The sequence below is a fragment of the Apium graveolens genome, chromosome 1 (genome assembly GCF_009905375.1).
Source record: "Apium graveolens cultivar Ventura chromosome 1, ASM990537v1, whole genome shotgun sequence".
In the NCBI taxonomy this organism is placed as follows: Eukaryota; Viridiplantae; Streptophyta; class Magnoliopsida; order Apiales; family Apiaceae; genus Apium; species Apium graveolens.
Window position 1 is genome coordinate 187663594 of NC_133647.1, and position 16588 is coordinate 187680181.

Here is a 16588-nt window from a genome sequence, read left to right on the forward strand (position 1 = left end):
AGCTACTTCAAAGTTACAGCTAACAACTAATTCACAAACATGGCATTAGAGAGATTGGGAGAGAAGAAAGGTGGAGAGAGGACAGAGTTTGAGAAATTTTGCAAGTATTTTTATTTAGTTCCCAAGTTTATTTTTATTGAAAAACCCTAGTTACAAAATTTTATTAATCTAGTAATGTAAATACAAGTTGGGGTTGAGTTCAGTTTTGTAAGTTGTAAGTTCAATTTTTATTATGTTAGTGATGTTAACGGTAGTTACCTAAATGCAAGTTTTAATTTCTTGAGTTATGTAAATGCAAGTTTTTTGAGTTGAGTAACCCAATTTCAATTTTTAGGTCACTTCGATTATGTTTTAGCTTATTACCCCGAATTTCAAGTTACATAGTTGGTTACATCGAAACAAACGATACCTAGGTGTAGGGAACTTAAATGCGGGAATATTCGGAATTTTCAAAATTTGTAAAATTAAATTAAATATTACTATCTTTGCTAAATTTTAAAAATTAATTCTGAATTTGATTTGTCACAAGATTATTAATTATTTATCTTATAAACAAAATAAACCCCTTATACACATATATAAGTTCCACCAATAAAATCTTGACATATTGATCAATTTTTTTAAGAGAGTCTGTCATTTTAGATACGTAGTATTACTGATTTTTTAATTTATATAAGTTAGTTTCATTTTTTGTAAATATTTTAAAAATATTTTTAATTCATATTTAATTATTTTAAACTTTCTATGATTAAAATTTATGCTTACTATTTTTATTTAAAACTTAAAAATTAAAATACGATAATTTAACATTTTTTTAAAACATTTTGTGCGACATAGTTTAAACTGTCGGTAACTGTTTATTTTTGCACTGACATCGGTGATGAAGAAAAACAATCTGCCTAATCAATTTTACCGACAGTTTAAACTTTGTATTGTTAATCATAAAAAGTTAGGAGTCAAATCAGTAATTAAGATTTGGTTGTTGGATGGCTAAAGATAAGGGGGGATAAAAGGTTAATAATTAGTTGAACATTGACAAATTGAACTATACAATTCAGTGATCCACATTCAATGGCGATCTCATGATGCTACTCCAGAAAAGTTCTACTAACATCATTTTTTGTTTTAATCTATACAATCTTTTTTACCATATATATGAAATTAGTAGAAATCAGAGTATATTTGGAAAGTTTCAGATATAATCACACGACTAAATGAAAATGGTGGGACTTAAACTGGAAACAAATAACAGTATGATACTTCTTTCGACAGACCAACAATTCGATATTTTATAAAGAAACTGATTCAGCTACAAGGGAAATACTTCATTTGAATAAGGATATAAAACACTGCAAAAATGGCTTCCCAGTCTGTGCTATAGTTCCTTATGTTACATAGGGAACGTAACTAGTGTTCTGTTCTCTAATCAAAGGGTTGGCTTACACTTAATAATCCACTAGATTCAGAAGCACATTGAATATACATCTAAGGAAAATCTGACCATCATTTTTAAGCAACTCAAAACAGTCTTCGCTATTGCTGCAGTAAAAATGAAAGCAAGAAAGGATGCAAGTTTACACGTGTCAAATAATTTATGACAGCCACTAGCTAACGCTTTTGTCGTTGCTGGACTTGTTCCAATTGCATGGTCCAAATATTTCTTCCATCATGTTGCATGTGGGTAGCAGATCAAAAGATGTCATGAGACCAACTGGATATGTTACATCCCAAACCTTGGATTCACAAGACTCCAACGCATACTGAGAGCCAAACTTATCAGTAGACCTGTCACCGTTCTCATCTAAAAATTTCTCACGAGCACCATTAACCTTGGTTCCTTGGAAAGATGCCCTCTCATTGATAGGATGATGGGAGCCAGTCACACAAGGTTGAATCTTAAAAGATCCAAACGAGTTCTCTTGGACATCTGGTAACCCCCTAAAGCTTCCAAGAGATTTAGCCAAGTCATGAGGCACATGATTAAACCTTTGATCATCCGGAGAATGTTCACGGCTCCCCTTTGAGGAGTGATATTTTCCCTCCATATTATCTGTGACGTCCACCTCACTAACTTGCATTTCGCCATCATGTTCATCGCCATCATCATTATCATCACCATTGCCATCGCTGCTGCTGTCATCATCATATTCATCTTGGGAATCATCTCCATGGTCAACCCGGACATTTTGATTAATAAAAGATATAGCTGCTGATTGATCATCTTCTCTTTCCATCCTAAAGGGTCCTCCAATTCCCCTACACTCGTCATCGTCACTGTCAATGTCCAACCAGCTAGATCTGTTCTGAGCAGCCCGCCTTCGCAGCATAAAGACATTAAAATAATAACTGACAATTTCTTTCTTACTTCGAGAAGGAAACACAAATGCTAGATGCGTCCAGAAATTTCTTCCATGCGACACTGGATTAGAGTAAACAACCTTATTAAACATTCGTTCTTCCTCTTCAGTCCATCTATTTGCTACCTCCTCTCCCATCTCAAGGAACCCCAAATCCACAAATTTCTCAAGCCCAATTGTATCTTTAAACTTTTCTCGCACTTCCTTGACATGCTGCTGCACACATCTAACAGAGCCAGCATCTAAACAGTTGCAGTACAGTTTGCTACCTGTCTTACCAACATCTGGAAATTCCAACTCAGGCATAGGAATTACACAAGATCCTATAATTGACTCTCTGGTGTAATCAGTACTATCGTCTGTAAAACCAATGGAATATTTTTTAAAGAGCGTTGGATCCCATGCTGGGACATCAGCTTGATGATCTGGTCCAATAGGAACTTCTTTTCTGGGAGAAGAATTCAACAAAGATGAGTATGTATCCTCAAATTGAATAACATTGCGCCTTGGGAAGCTGAATTCAAATAATTCTGGGAAAACAGATGATGAGTACAACACTGTCCGGGATCCCATATCTTCCTCCATAGTACTACCGGTTCCCCATGAACCAGGAGCACTCGTCTTAAACTCCTTTTCGTTAAATTCCAAGTCAGCATTACTAACATCATCTCTGGACTGAGAATCAGAAAAGTTTCCCACAACATCACCTATGCCATACAAAAAAACTTCTTAACAACAATAAAAAAATTATCAACTCAACTAAGATTAAAAAATCATCAACTCAACTAAGAGACATGTCCTCAATGTATCGCTTGCACCACAGCAAAAGCAGACTACATATCTTCTGTTTGAAAAATGGACCAAAGAAATCTATTTTTGACCCAATATTACTGAACAAAATTTACCTGGACTATCAGTTTTTTGGGAAGCACCATTGGAAGGATCAATTTCCGGAAGTGAGGTTGCATGCTCAGTGCAGTCATGTTGTTTAGGGTGCTTAAAGGACAATTCCTGTAAACCCTCCTCATCATAAGAGCGTTTCTGTCCCATTCTGGCCTGCAGGTTAATTACAAAAATTTCTTCAGTAGAGAACTTAGAAATCATGGTACTAAGCATCCGGAATATAACAAGACTTTCTAGTTTAATCTATTAGTGCAACCAAACTTTTAAATGTCCAAGAGTAGATGCAGAGTCAACAAACATTTTTGTAAGACACCACCGTTACAAAACAATTAAAAAAAACTACTCATAATTGCTTGTAATCTGATTCTATTAATGCTACTACAGACTTGTACTGCCAACTCTCGTATTTGAATAAGAAAGAAGTTCAGTCAAAATCATGGGCCTCTGAACTACAGCTCAAAGCAAGCATTTGCACATACTCTGTTTTAACAAAATGTAGTAATGATCGACCACCGTGAACATATAATGACATTATGTACTTAGTTAGCAAGAACAAACAATCAAAGAAAGATATCTATGACTATCGCTAACTTCCAACGGTATTAATAAAGTGAAGCTATCACCGAAGCAAACTGTTTTTCGAAAAACGACAGTTTTACTTGCATTACATCATTAAATAAGTAGTAATGATCAACCACTGTAAACATATAATGACATTTCTACTTATTTAGCAAGAAAAAACAATAAAAAGAAATCCATGACTATCGCCAACTTCCAACAGTATTAATAAAGTGAAGCCATCACCCAAACAAACTGTTTTACGAAAAATGACAGTTTAATATGTATTCCATCATCAAATAAGTTTGTCAAAAATTCACTTAAAGCGAGCGTTAGGCATATTAAATAACACAGTACAATTCACTAAGCTACACTAATGAATCAAACAAAAACAGTCAACTACATCATGCACTTATAAATAAATTCAATAAAAGGCACTAAGCCAGAGTGAGTGTGAAAACACAGCTGAAAAAAATTACGTAAATTAATTGGATAAATTACAGCTGGAAATAGCCCAAACCCAATTTATATATTCATAAACAAACACATATAAATACAAAAACCAAAAATCCCCAAATTTCAAACAAAACCCTAACCCTAGCTTCTAAAATTTGGGGAAATCAACAGAATTTCATATTTAAATAATGGAAAATCAAAATTAAAGAGGAAACATACCGAACCCCTCAATCAATTAACGATTTGAATAGCTTCACAGCACCTTCACAAACCCTAAAATTTTCGAAAGTCAAAGATGAAATTTTTATTTAAATTAACCCAATAGAATACAAATTAATCATATAATCATCAAAGAAACGTAATCGATCGAAAGATTTGAACAAAAGAAAGTTGTAAATCGAGAGAAAACAAACCCTAACCCTAGAATTGTGAATAATTTACGACGCGAAACAAAAGAGGGGTCAATAGATAGAGAATTGAACGAATCGAAAGAATATATACATCGATTGAAGATTGATGTAATGAATAAGAAGAGATCTGGGTTTGATTGAGAGAGTTTTGAAGATAAGCGATGATTGTAGATCGATTGAGTTACGGGTTGGGTGTTTATGTAATCAACGGAGGATCCGAATAAGAAACGGGTTGTCCACGTGACAATAATTCGAGTAAAAGCCGGCCCGATGGCACGTTTTATTTTTTATTTTTTTCATCATAAAAATTGGAAATTGAGTTGACAAGTGCTGTCTGTGAATGTCAGTTTTGGATTTGTCAGATTTTGTGGGCCACCATGTTCATTCCTTAAATAAGTTGATAAATAAGACGATTATTATTGACATCTTGAAATATTTTTTTAACTAATCACATAACTCGAATTCTTGACCCGCAAATCACTACACCAACAGCCTTAAGATTTTTATGTCAAATGACAAGTATGTTACAAATTTATTATATACAGTGGTACTCGCTTACTCTTTTTATGTCACTCCTTTTTATTAATTAAATTTAAAAATTGAGCTCAAATTTGTTGTCTATTGTGTTGAATTGTACATCTTACTTTTTAATGGGAATATAAATTTATTATTATCAGAGCCGTGTGTGCATGGTGCCACGGCACAGACCCTCAAAATATGAGGAGCGCATTTTCTTCTATATACATATGTATACAGTATATATGTTTACTAAAATAGAAAAAAGAATATTTAGTAAAAAAAATATAATTTTTTTAATGTTAAAAAATTGTAAATGAAAAATAATTAAAAAAATATTATACATTTAAATATATTAAATTATTATCTTGAATCAGTCATATTAATTCTAAAAATACTTAAATAAAAATTATTTAAAAACGAAAGTTATATCGTAAATCACCATTAATGCTCTAATTTGACTAGGAAAACTACTATTTTTAATGAAAAATCTATAGTTAACTAATATATTTATATATAGTTATTTTTTATTGGTAACAATATATATATTATTATGCATTCAAATTTTAGGTATATTATTCATCTTAAAATATCCAATTTTAATGTATATATTTTATGAAACAAGTCAATTTAATATAAAATAAATTAAATAATGGGTTGAAGAGATCTAAAATATAAGTTTATGTATAAATTAATTTTATTTGAATATTTTTTATTTATCAATATTATATCTTACTTTTTTTATACAATAATATATCATAAGTCACATGTATAACTTATCTATTATACATAAATATTTAATTTCTAAAATATAGTATTACATATTAAAATTTACATGTATAACTGTTTTTTATTTAATTTTGATTATGCAATAAAATTACTTTTTGTATTTTAATTATTATATTTTGTTTATAAACTTCAGATTTTATTATTCCATGTAATTTTAAAAAAAAAATAATAGAGCACTTTTTTAGATTTTGAACAGAGCACTTAAAATCTCAGGCACGGCTCTCATTATTATTTCCTAATCGTCATTGAATTGTGTTATCTCTGAATTATTTCTTACTTCAAATTGATTTGTGCTTATATTCTCTTAAAAATATATACTGTTTTGTTTGTTTACAAATCTCTGCTAGCATAGCTTTTGTTATCAAGTATCACACACAAATCCAAGAAAAATAGTTGTAGCAATGTCGGGAACTTCAGATTATCCTGATTATCCAACCTTTTTCCCACCTCCTGCTTTTGCCCCACCTCCTACTGATCCCTTGGCAACTCCCAGCTTACAAGAACATCACAAGTCTATTGCAAATTTAAGGGTGGCACTTGTGGTTTTTGCTGTACTTGTTGCAGCTATTCTTTCTGTGTGGTTTAGTAGGTCACGTAACAAGCAAGTTATCGATGATGATTTGATGGTAAAACAAAGCCAGGATGATGTTAAGAAAACTTGTGCTTCTCGATTTGAGGTAGTCCAGTTAGCTAAGCCTAAGAATGCCAAGGAAAGTTTGAAGAAAAGTAGGGTTCATGAAAAAGACATAGAACATGGAGACCTCGAATCTGGAGTTGACGAGGGATTTACAAGTGCAGTAGATGAGGATATTCGTAATGAAAAATTTGAGAAAGAGAGGTTTGCTGCTAGAGATGTCGAGAAAAGTAATGTTTTAAAATCAGAACCGGAATCTGATTCTGATGAGAGATGTTCGAGTTCAGATGAAGATGAATATTATGATGCTGAAGAATTCACGAAAAGTAATGCTTGTGAAGAAGACCTGGAATCTGGATTATATTACAAGAGATTTTCAAAATCAAAAAGGAAAGGCAATCATAAACGGAAACATTAGAAAGTGTGAGGGCTATTAGAGGTGGTGAAAGGAAGTAAGTGCTTGATTTTAGTTTAGATTTAGTGAGGAAATCTCTATTGTAAGTTTTTGTGCATTCTATTGTTAGGCTTGTCAAATTTTATTTTGATATATATATTCTTTTAATTAGCGTGATTACTTTTTTAAATTGTGGAATATAATGGAATTATTTTGATATACAATATATTGGTGCATGATTTACGACTAGTTATTGTACATCGATCTTTAATCATAAATCACACAGTAAGATAGTTGTTTTAATGAAATTATTTCGACATCACAATATAAGATAGTTGTTGTACATTGATTTGCAATCATGAATCACACTATAAGATAGTTCATAGCAAAAACCATGTTTTATCTTAATCTGTTGGTATAATTGAAAAACCTTGCTGTTTGCATTTGTTCGGGTATCTCCACCTGAAGTCTTTAAGTCGACGCCAAGAAGTTTTTGAACCAATGAACTGAGTCCTTAGGATACCTCTTGAGCTTGTCTTTATAATCAACAAAGTACAGACCAAACCTTGAGGTGTATCCAGATTCCCATTCCCAGTTATCTAACAGTGACCATACAAAGTATCCCTTCACATTGCAACCATCCTCTCTGCACAGATGCATAAATTCAGCCATACATTTGTATACACCGACATAATAGTTGGAAATGTTTTTAATCTCTTACTTGATAGAGGCTAGTAAATTTGTCAAATAGTCGTTGTGGTATTTGATCCTTTTCTCATCCTTCAGCGCAATCTTAATGGGCGTAAAAGGGCTATTTGGATCGTCCATCCCTGGTAGAACCATGGCACATTAAACTCGGATTTAAGGGCTTATGATACCATCTATATGTGGAAGTGTATGCAGTAATAGGAGTTTGTATTCATGTTTTTTAGGAGACTTACCATTTTCAGTGATTATGACAGGAGGGTTTCCATATCTTGTCTTAATGTAATTCATTAGGCTTCTGATGCCACGAGGTACTATGTACAACCATTTAGAATTTGCCTGCAGTTTAATGTTTTGGAAAGCATAATCAAGCTTGATAATATTCTAGGGAAAAAAGCTACATGTATACAAAAAAAATAAGGAGAATCCTATCACTGTGATAATATATCTACAGGAGTACATACCCGAACACCTATAGGTTTCCCGTTTCTGAATGCTGAAAAATAAAAATAGAACATCTCAAGAATAAAATTTAAAGTATTGCTCGCTGGGGACCAAAATACAATTAAATAATTTAAGATACTAATGTAAAAAGATTATGAACTAGAATAAAACAGAGGAAATTCGGAAACATACGAAGGGTAACAGCACCACTATCTGACATTGTATCCCTAAGCAAAGAGCCAGTGATGTTTGTTGAATTGTTCTTGGCATACCAAGTTGTATAGTGATTTATGCCAACAAAATCTAGGCTTCCCTTAAGAAGAATGGACTCAGCTTTGGAGAATCTAGGTAATCTGCATCCTACCCTAGTTCTCATTGATGTTGGATAATCTCCAAACACCAAAGGGTCAACAAACCTGCAGTTTGTGTAACAGTAAGTATCTATGGCAACTTCCTACTGTTCAGAAGGAGAATATTTGAAACATAAGAAAGTTCTTCCTATTTTCCTTTGATTTACAGAGATCTTACCAGCCCAAGAAAAACTCTAATGCTCGTTGTGCAGCATGTATGTCTTCTGTCAAGTTTGTTGCAGGTTCATACCAGAAACTATCAACTGATATCCCTACTGATCCCTGTTGCTTTCCCTATATACAAAAAAGATATAATGTAGTAAAAATTTCTGTTATACAAATACATAAAGCATGTATGAGTCAGATGGCTAAAACCGTTGTAATTGATCCACAACTGATTGCAGTAATTGCAGTAATTTATTGTCTACCTTGTAGTTTTTTATGTATATATCCATGGCAGTTGCATGTGCAAGAAGAACATTGTGACCTGCTATATAAAGTCCAACATCATACTCCTGTACAAAAGAGTGCGGCTCATTGAACGTCATCCATTGCTTCACTCTGTCACCAAACTTCTGGAAGCAGGTCTCAGCATATGTGGCGAAGTCATCTCTACAAATTATCAATGATACATTTTGCTTGAATCAGGCAATATATGTAGATTTGTTCATAGAAGTTGCACAGTATGAGACTATGAGTTATATAAGTATATAACTACAGCAGGTGAAGATTGTTTACATTATCTGGGAGCTGAGCCATCCTTGGTATTTGTCTTCTAGTGCTTGCGGTAAATCCCAATGGTATAGGGTGACATAAGGTTCAATACCTGTAAATTGTATTTTGTTAATTTAGTCTCTTCGGTTTATGAACCATTAAACGTTAACTTCTGATCTTTTATTTCTACATGATATGCCGTTCTCATTCAAGAGTACCATTGGCTAGCAATGCATTAATCAAGTTATTGTAATGATCGACTCCAGCCTGATTAAGATGTCCACTTCCATCTGACAAAATAAACACAAAAAATTTCTTGTGTTACCACCGCAGTGATTCACATCACTGATTAGCAGTCTATGGTTATAAGCCAAAAAAAAGGAGAATATCGTCAGGCCCTTTACATTCTCAAAAAGCTAGAAACATCAATTTGCAAGGGAAATTTAATTACAGCAGAAATGTGATGAATGAACAATGAAAGAAACTAACCCGGGAAAATTCTAGACCAAGCAATTGAAAACCGGTAAGCATCCATACCCATATCTTTCATAAGTTTAATATCATCCTGCTTAAAGAATCAGCTTTATTGGTACTATATATTCAGTGCTGCTCAAATTAGTAGGATGGGAAGACTTACATCAAAGCGATGATACTGATCCACAGCAACATCAGCATTACTAGAATCAACAACTGTTCCTGTAATTTCACTTGCTCTTTTATGTGAGCCCTTAAAAATTTAATTTTTAATATAAAAATGACAATAAGGATGTTTGTATCAGGACTTTCTCCATAAGCTGTTTATGAGACCCTGCTAACGTCAGCTTATAACGGTTCTTATTCTTAAGGTCACCATTACCAAATAGGAGCTTAAGCTATATAAGTTTTCATTGGACTTTCGCGTGGCAGTTATATGAAACATTATTTAAAGTATATGCAACTCTTATAATAGATATTTATATCACTGGTTTTCTACAGTTAATATGAAAACCAAGTTTACCAGATGAATGTGCAAATTTGTCCCAGATGGTTTGTCCCCTTCCATCCTCCTTCACTGCTCCTTCATACTGTAATTAAATGGGTCAAAACAGTAAGAGAAAATGTATTTTTAGAGTTGGACAGATACATTAATGGTACCCATTATAAAAGAAAGGTGTGCACAGGCAGGTGTTGGCCCTTTACTACTGCAATATCAGAAGAAAGCTTGTCCAAAATATTACATTTGAAAATTCGGCCCAAGGTACCACGAATAACAGGTGAAAACTAGTCTTTTACGCATTGTATGATGCACACTTAAAGTTTTAGCATGCTAAATGTACAGGAATGTGCGGTTGAAGTTTCAGAATTACACATTTGCGCAGACAAAAAGATGATGACAGCCATCACACGTTCGTGAATGCTGCATATATTCAGCAGAATGTGTGGCTCATTCATTTCGTCTGAAACATTCGTATTAGTAGTTGGTACTTGATCCTTTCCAATTTCTGGTGTTTTGACACACACTTTAAATAAAAAAATCAATCTGTTGGTTTCTCACAGGATGTCAAGCTCCAAAGAACATAAATCACATCAAACAACAAAAAAGACTAAGTAGTGCAAGACTGCAATTCTAGCAAATGTCTAAGAATGCTCTGAAAGCTATACATTATGATTGCTGAAGTGAAGAGCAAAACTCGAAAGAAAGTGTAAAATGCAGGATAAAAATTTTATTAGAAAAAGAATGGCAAAATTGCAGAAGCAGACCTGATAAGCAGAAGATGCAGTCCCAAACACAAAACCCTTTGGAAAACTTGATCTTTTCAAAGCAATACAATCATTAGTAGCTGCTAAACAATTTTCCCAGAAAATTAGTACCCCAGTAAGTAAAACCAGAGACATGCATCTTCTTAACCTCAACATTGTTATCAATGTGCCTGTTTGTTATCAAATCTGTATTTGTGAATGTGTATAATATACAAGTGTGAGTTTTTATTTATTAACACCATGTCCTTCTAGGAATTTCATTTGAACACGCAAATCCTTGAAAAATGTGCTTTCCTATCCTTTAATTTGTTACTATTTAATATTTGTACAACTGACAGATTTAAACGTCACAAAAGTACATAATTTTTTTAAGAATTCAGGTGTTAATTTATACAAATTGCCTATTATCAGTAACTCTTTCTATAATCTGTACACAAAAGCACAGAGACTACATTGGAGCCTCATAATCAACCATGCGAGTAAAAGAAATTCGAACAACATAATATATTTGATTGCAGCAGACTGCAGACCATATTTTTACAATTATTTTTGAGGAAGCAAAGTTACAAATACATTTTTTAAATAATTGAAATAATAAATTGTGAAAACACACCCTCCACATACTTATTGTTGTGTCAATTGGTTGGCATTGGTAACATGTGAACAGGTTGGCTCCTACTATAATTTTATTTTGTGCTAAAAATGACATAGGGTTGAACAAATTGTGAATTGTGGTGTTCTAGTCTAAATAGAAAACCACTCATACTTTACATCAGCTTGCCCAAAGTAGATAAGCTTGCTGGTAACTTTTGTTGTAGGCTTGTAATTCATTTGAAGTGGTATCCAACATAAAATTTGTAGAGACTGTTGTGTCATGGTATTGATGTTTCTAAAGATCCAATGCATGTTTGGCTTATGGTAGTAGGTCTATTATTAGGCTCCTCGTTTTAGAACTGTTTGAGTTCATACTGATTTCCCTGGAGTTCACAAGCCAAATGTATATCGATTTCGTTCTGCAGTCATTTTAATTAATTTGTCGAAAGGCACCTTTCGACACATTTTAAATAATGGCAGAGAAGTGCACTAAAGTTTTTTCTAAAAATATTATATGTAGTTAGTTGATGTGGATTAATGGATCCACCTAATGAAAAAATGACAGGAAAGTTCAAAGAAATAATGACATTCAGATGATTATACTGAGTATCTCCTATGTGTATCTTCACCAGCAGTCTTTAATTCGAAGCCAAGAAGTTCTTGAACCATTGAACTGAGTGCTTGGGGTACCTCTTGAGTTTGTCTTTATAATCAACATAATAGAGACCAAACCTTGAGGTATATCCAGCTGCCCACTCCCAGTTATCTAATAGAGACCATACAAAGTATCCCTTCACATTGCAACCGTCCTCCCTGCAAATATATACAGATCCAGCGATAGATATGTTGCACAGTTTCTTCAGATGTACATGTATTTATGCTTAAATAGAAAAATTTATACATATAGCTAGTTAAGGTAATGCTTATAATGACTTACTTGATAGAGGCTAGTAAATTCGTCAGATAGTCGTTGTGGTATTGGATTCTTTTATCATCCTTAAGTGCATCCTTAATGGATGTAAAAGGGCTATTTGAATCATCCATTCCTAGTAGGAACATGAAACATAAACAAAATTTTTTAAGGCCTTATGCTACATCCATTCCAATTTGTTTCCGTTATCTACTTACTGATATGAATTGTACAGAGTAGTAAAAAGTTTAAGAGAAAATCGCATCTCAGCACTAGATACTTGAGAGATTTACCATTTTCGGTGATTATGACTGGAGGATTCCCATATCTCGTCTTCACATAATTCATAAGGCTTCGGATGCCTTGAGGTACTATGTATAACCATATAGCATTTGCCTGCAGTTCAAGTTTCTTCAAGCTTAAATTTTCTAGTAATAAAAAAATACATGTATTAGATGATCTACAGAATTACATACCCGACGATTGCTGATGGGCTTCAAATTTCTGAATGCTGAAAAAAAAGAACATCTCAAGGATTAAGCTTGACGTAGTGGCACTAGGATATAAATATGTTATGATGTGCATTATATATTTTATGAATCAGAATGAAATTTAGGAAATTCAGAAACATACGGAGAGTAACAGCACCACTATCTGACAGTGTATCATTAAGCAAAATTCCAATTATCTTAGTTGAATTGTTCTTGGCATACCAAGTTGTATAGTGATTTATGCCAACAAAATCTAGGCTACCCTTGAGAAGACTGGCCTGATCTTTGGTAAATGTAGGTAATCTGCTTCCTACTCTTGTTCTCATTGAGCTTGGATAATCTCCAAATACCAGAGGGTCAACAAACCTGCACTATGGATAGAAGTTTCAGAATAAGCAGTCTACAGAAGCAAGTCCCCCAATAATTTCACATCAGAGAAGATCTAACCAGCCCAAGTGAAACTCTATTGCTCGTTGTGTAGCTTGTATGTCTTCTGGCGAATTTGTTGCAGGTTCATACCAAAAACTATCAAATGCTATCCCTACTGATCCATGTTGGTTTCCCTATCAACAAAGAATATATATTATAACGTTTACATATGTCTACTATACAACTTCATAATATATCACTTAGTGTCAGATAATTAACTATAGTGAACATGAACCACAACGGATACAGTTCCTTCAGCATGTATTGTCTACCTTGTATTTTTTTCTGTAAATATCCATGGCAATTGCATGAGCAAGAAGAACATTGTGACCAACTATATAAGGTTCTGTCGCAGAGTTTCCTGCCCTGCAGAATAGGTGAAGAAGAATTGAGCATCGTCCTGGAGCCTGAAGACCAACATCATACCCTTGTGTTGCAAAAGTGTGTGGCTCATTAAATGTAATCCAGTGTTTTACTCTGTCGCCAAATTTTTGGAAGCAGGTCTCGGCGTATGCAGCAAATTCATTTCTACAAGAAAATCAAAGATACATTCAGCTTAAATCTGGTATTAAATGTTGATAAATATATAATGAGTTGCACAATATGAGACTGATTAATATAGCAATTTCTGGTGTAGTGGTGTTCAATATTTACATTATCTGGGAGCTGAGCCATCCTTGGTATTTGTCTTCTAGTGCTTGAGGTAAATCCCAATGGTAGAGGGTGACATATGGCTCAATTCCTGTACAATGTACATTGTATTTCATGAATTAGTCCCATTGATTTCTGCATTATTAAAGAGCAGACTATATACTTAAACAGGACCATCAAAACTTAATTGATGATCTTGTATTTACATTATGACGCAGTTATCATCCAAAAGTACCATTGGCTAGCAATGCATTAATCAGATTATTGTAATGATCAACTCCAGCTTGATTGAGTTTTCCACTTCCATCTGTAAAACATGAACGCAATAGATTTTTTAAGTTATTTGCTTCATTAATTCATATCACCGATCAGCACTGTAAAGCGACAGACCATTAAATGTATGTACGTAAGCTTACAAGGGATAGATGTACTACAAAGAATGACGAAAGACACTCACCCGGGAAAATCCTAGACCAAGCAATTGAAAACCGATAAGCATCCATACCCATATCTTTCATAAGTTTGATATCATCCTGTTCGTAGAACCAGGTTTGTTAGTTCTATGGTCAATGCTAGTCAATGTAAAAGTATTATGAGTAAGGCTTACATTGAAGAGATGATACTGATCCACAGCAACATCAGCATTACTAAAATCAATCACCTTTCCTGCAAAGTATCTCTTCAGTCATAATTCAATACACAATCTAAGTACTATATCGGAGATGGCTATAAACTATTCATTATTTTTATGCTTCAATGCATATTATAGTTTATAAAGCAAATTGTCTGTTGATCTAATTATTGAGATATTAGAAGATTGTGCTTCACACGATAGGCAAGTGTCTACTTGTTATTTGCTAGTTCACGGGTTTGAATGCTTTTAAACAATATTTTCTTTTAAAATTTGATGAAAGGTCACCTATGCAGTATATATGTTTATGCAGAAGCCAAGAACCTGAGTATCAGTAACTTTTTGTTTAGCAAAAAAAGTACTCTGTATGTGTAAATTACTAAATTTGTTTATACAAAATAAATATTTGTTGATATAAAAATGAAGGATTTACCAAATGAATGTGCAAATTTGTCCCAGATGGTTTGTCCCCTTCCATCCTCCTTCACTGCTCCTTCATACTGTAAGGTTGTGCACAAACCACAAGGGTCAGAACAGTAAGAGCAAATGTTGAATCCTAAAGTCAGACAAAAGACACAATAGGTGCAGATTATATAAAAATAAGTGTGTGCAGCTATTGGTTGGTCTTTTTATTAATTAATATACTTGCAATATCAAAAGAAAATTTCTAAAATCCCACACTAAAAAATGGCTAAATATACCATGAATAGTCAAATATGATAATTAATTTGGGACGGAACTAGTATTCCATTTATGGTGTTTGTGCTGAAAAAACACTTTATAAAATTAAAAATATACAGAACCAAATAATGCAGACTGCAAGTCTCCATTCACATCAACCTACTAAATATGTCCAAAACATTCCTTTCTGGGTAAAATTAAAAATTGCTCAACTCCAATTCTCCATATATGACAGGTGAACAAAAGAGCAAAATGTCAACAAATGGCAGGTGCAGTGATTAATTTTTATCTCTCGAAGTTAAAAGGTTGACTCCCGGTATGTGCGGGCGTAATTAATTAGTAAAAAAAAAATGGAGCAAAACTGTACAAAAATGCAGATAAAAGTTATATAATAAGTAGGGCCGGTCTTAAAAGTTTGAGCGTTGGATGTCCTAGGCGCTTATGAACAAGAAACAAGAAAAAGAAATAAAGAAAGACAAGAAGGAAGAAGTAGCAGACCTGAAAAGCAGAAGATGCCGTGCCAAAAACAAAACCCTTTGGAAAGCTTGATCTATTTATAATAGCACTGCCATTATCAGCTGCTAAACAATTTTTCACAACTCCAATAAGTAAAACCAGGAACATGCATCTTCTCAGCCTCACCATCTTCTGTATAGTTTTTGTATGTCTGTTGTATGTAGTATTGAATGTCTAGTAAGTTTAAGGTTGTGTGTAGTTATCAATAATGTGTGCAGAGAAGCTAAGTAATATTGGAGGATGAGTGGAGAGATGGACAGCCCCCACTAATGAACTGTAAAGCAATATATAAACAAGAGAATATATTGAAATTATGAAATATTTATTTGACAATGAATGTGTGAAATGAGATAATGAAATAATGCATGAATATTAATGGGATGGGATTAAGTCAGTAGTGGCGTTGGTGGTTAGATTTATCGTTAGGTGAATAGGAGGAGGATCATGGGTGTGATAACTGATTTTTAGACGGTTCCTCACACGCATTCAGATTCATACTTTTCTTTATTTCATTTGAATTAAAACTCGTTATTATTGTTATTCCACATTTTGGAAAATTGAAACTATTATGTCAACATACAAATTTATAATTTATTGGTTAATATTCTATTACTCGGATAATTTATTTGATAATTAATCTGGACCGGGCCAAAGCCCGATCTTTTCAAAAATAACGGGGTTTTATCAGATCAGGCCGAATTTTATTAAAAACTAT

At 33.4% G+C, this 16588-nt stretch overlaps 3 protein-coding genes across 5 annotated transcripts; all 3 read right to left on the minus strand.

The window, feature by feature from the left end:
* Positions 1-1271: 1271 nt before the first annotated feature.
* LOC141673485 (uncharacterized) lies at positions 1272-4919 on the minus strand. Of its 2 annotated transcripts, XM_074480239.1 has the most exons (4): positions 4694-4919; positions 4494-4547; positions 3263-3413; positions 1272-3064 (listed from the first exon to the last, which is right to left on the minus strand). In XM_074480239.1, exons 3-4 carry the CDS (start codon positions 3405-3407, stop codon positions 1605-1607), a joined length of 1605 nt encoding a protein of 534 aa, XP_074336340.1. In that variant the 5' UTR covers positions 3408-3413; positions 4494-4547; positions 4694-4919; the 3' UTR covers positions 1272-1604. The 2 variants fall into 2 exon arrangements, with proteins under 2 accessions (XP_074336340.1, XP_074336337.1); XM_074480236.1 differs by having other exon boundaries at positions 4494-4919.
* Positions 4920-7291: 2372 nt separating this feature from the next.
* Positions 7292-11352, minus strand: LOC141673501 (beta-glucosidase 40-like). 2 transcript variants are annotated; one of them, XM_074480254.1, is made up of 13 exons: positions 10971-11352; positions 10228-10294; positions 9868-9926; positions 9720-9795; positions 9449-9520; positions 9255-9342; positions 8945-9128; positions 8695-8810; positions 8359-8582; positions 8187-8218; positions 7959-8061; positions 7739-7847; positions 7292-7663 (listed from the first exon to the last, which is right to left on the minus strand). In XM_074480254.1, the coding sequence occupies exons 1-13, from the start codon at positions 11124-11126 to the stop codon at positions 7489-7491; spliced, it is 1461 nt and encodes a 486-aa protein (XP_074336355.1). In that variant the 5' UTR covers positions 11127-11352; the 3' UTR covers positions 7292-7488. The 2 variants fall into 2 exon arrangements, with proteins under 2 accessions (XP_074336355.1, XP_074336354.1); XM_074480253.1 differs by having other exon boundaries at positions 9720-9798.
* A 697-nt stretch (positions 11353-12049) lies between these two features.
* On the minus strand, positions 12050-16233 carry LOC141673493 (beta-glucosidase 6-like). Its single transcript, XM_074480245.1, has 13 exons — positions 15856-16233; positions 15110-15176; positions 14653-14711; positions 14503-14578; positions 14281-14352; positions 14049-14136; positions 13667-13922; positions 13413-13528; positions 13108-13331; positions 12951-12985; positions 12768-12870; positions 12502-12610; positions 12050-12377 (listed from the first exon to the last, which is right to left on the minus strand). The coding sequence occupies exons 1-13, from the start codon at positions 16000-16002 to the stop codon at positions 12203-12205; spliced, it is 1527 nt and encodes a 508-aa protein (XP_074336346.1). The 5' UTR covers positions 16003-16233; the 3' UTR covers positions 12050-12202.
* Between the last annotated feature and the right edge of the window lie 355 nt (positions 16234-16588).

Coding starts and splice junctions, on each gene's coding strand:
- LOC141673485 (XM_074480239.1), bottom strand. CDS start 3,407: ATGGGACAGAAACGCTCTTATGATGAGGAGGGTTTACAGGAATTGTCC. Junction 3,065..3,262: donor CCAAAAAACTGATAGTCCAG/GTAAATTTTGTT, acceptor TGTATGGCATAG/GTGATGTTGTGGGAAACTTT.
- LOC141673501 (XM_074480253.1), bottom strand. CDS start 11,126: ATGTTGAGGTTAAGAAGATGCATGTCTCTGGTTTTACTTACTGGGGTA. Junction 9,521..9,719: donor TTGGTCTAGAATTTTCCCGG/GTTAGTTTCTTT, acceptor TTATTTTGTCAG/ATGGAAGTGGACATCTTAAT. Junction 9,343..9,448: donor TAATGCATTGCTAGCCAATG/GTACTCTTGAAT, acceptor TACAATTTACAG/GTATTGAACCTTATGTCACC.
- LOC141673493 (XM_074480245.1), bottom strand. CDS start 16,002: ATGGTGAGGCTGAGAAGATGCATGTTCCTGGTTTTACTTATTGGAGTT. Junction 14,579..14,652: donor ATCAGTATCATCTCTTCAAT/GTAAGCCTTACT, acceptor TTCTACGAACAG/GATGATATCAAACTTATGAA. Junction 13,923..14,048: donor TGGCTCAGCTCCCAGATAAT/GTAAATATTGAA, acceptor ATTTTCTTGTAG/AAATGAATTTGCTGCATACG.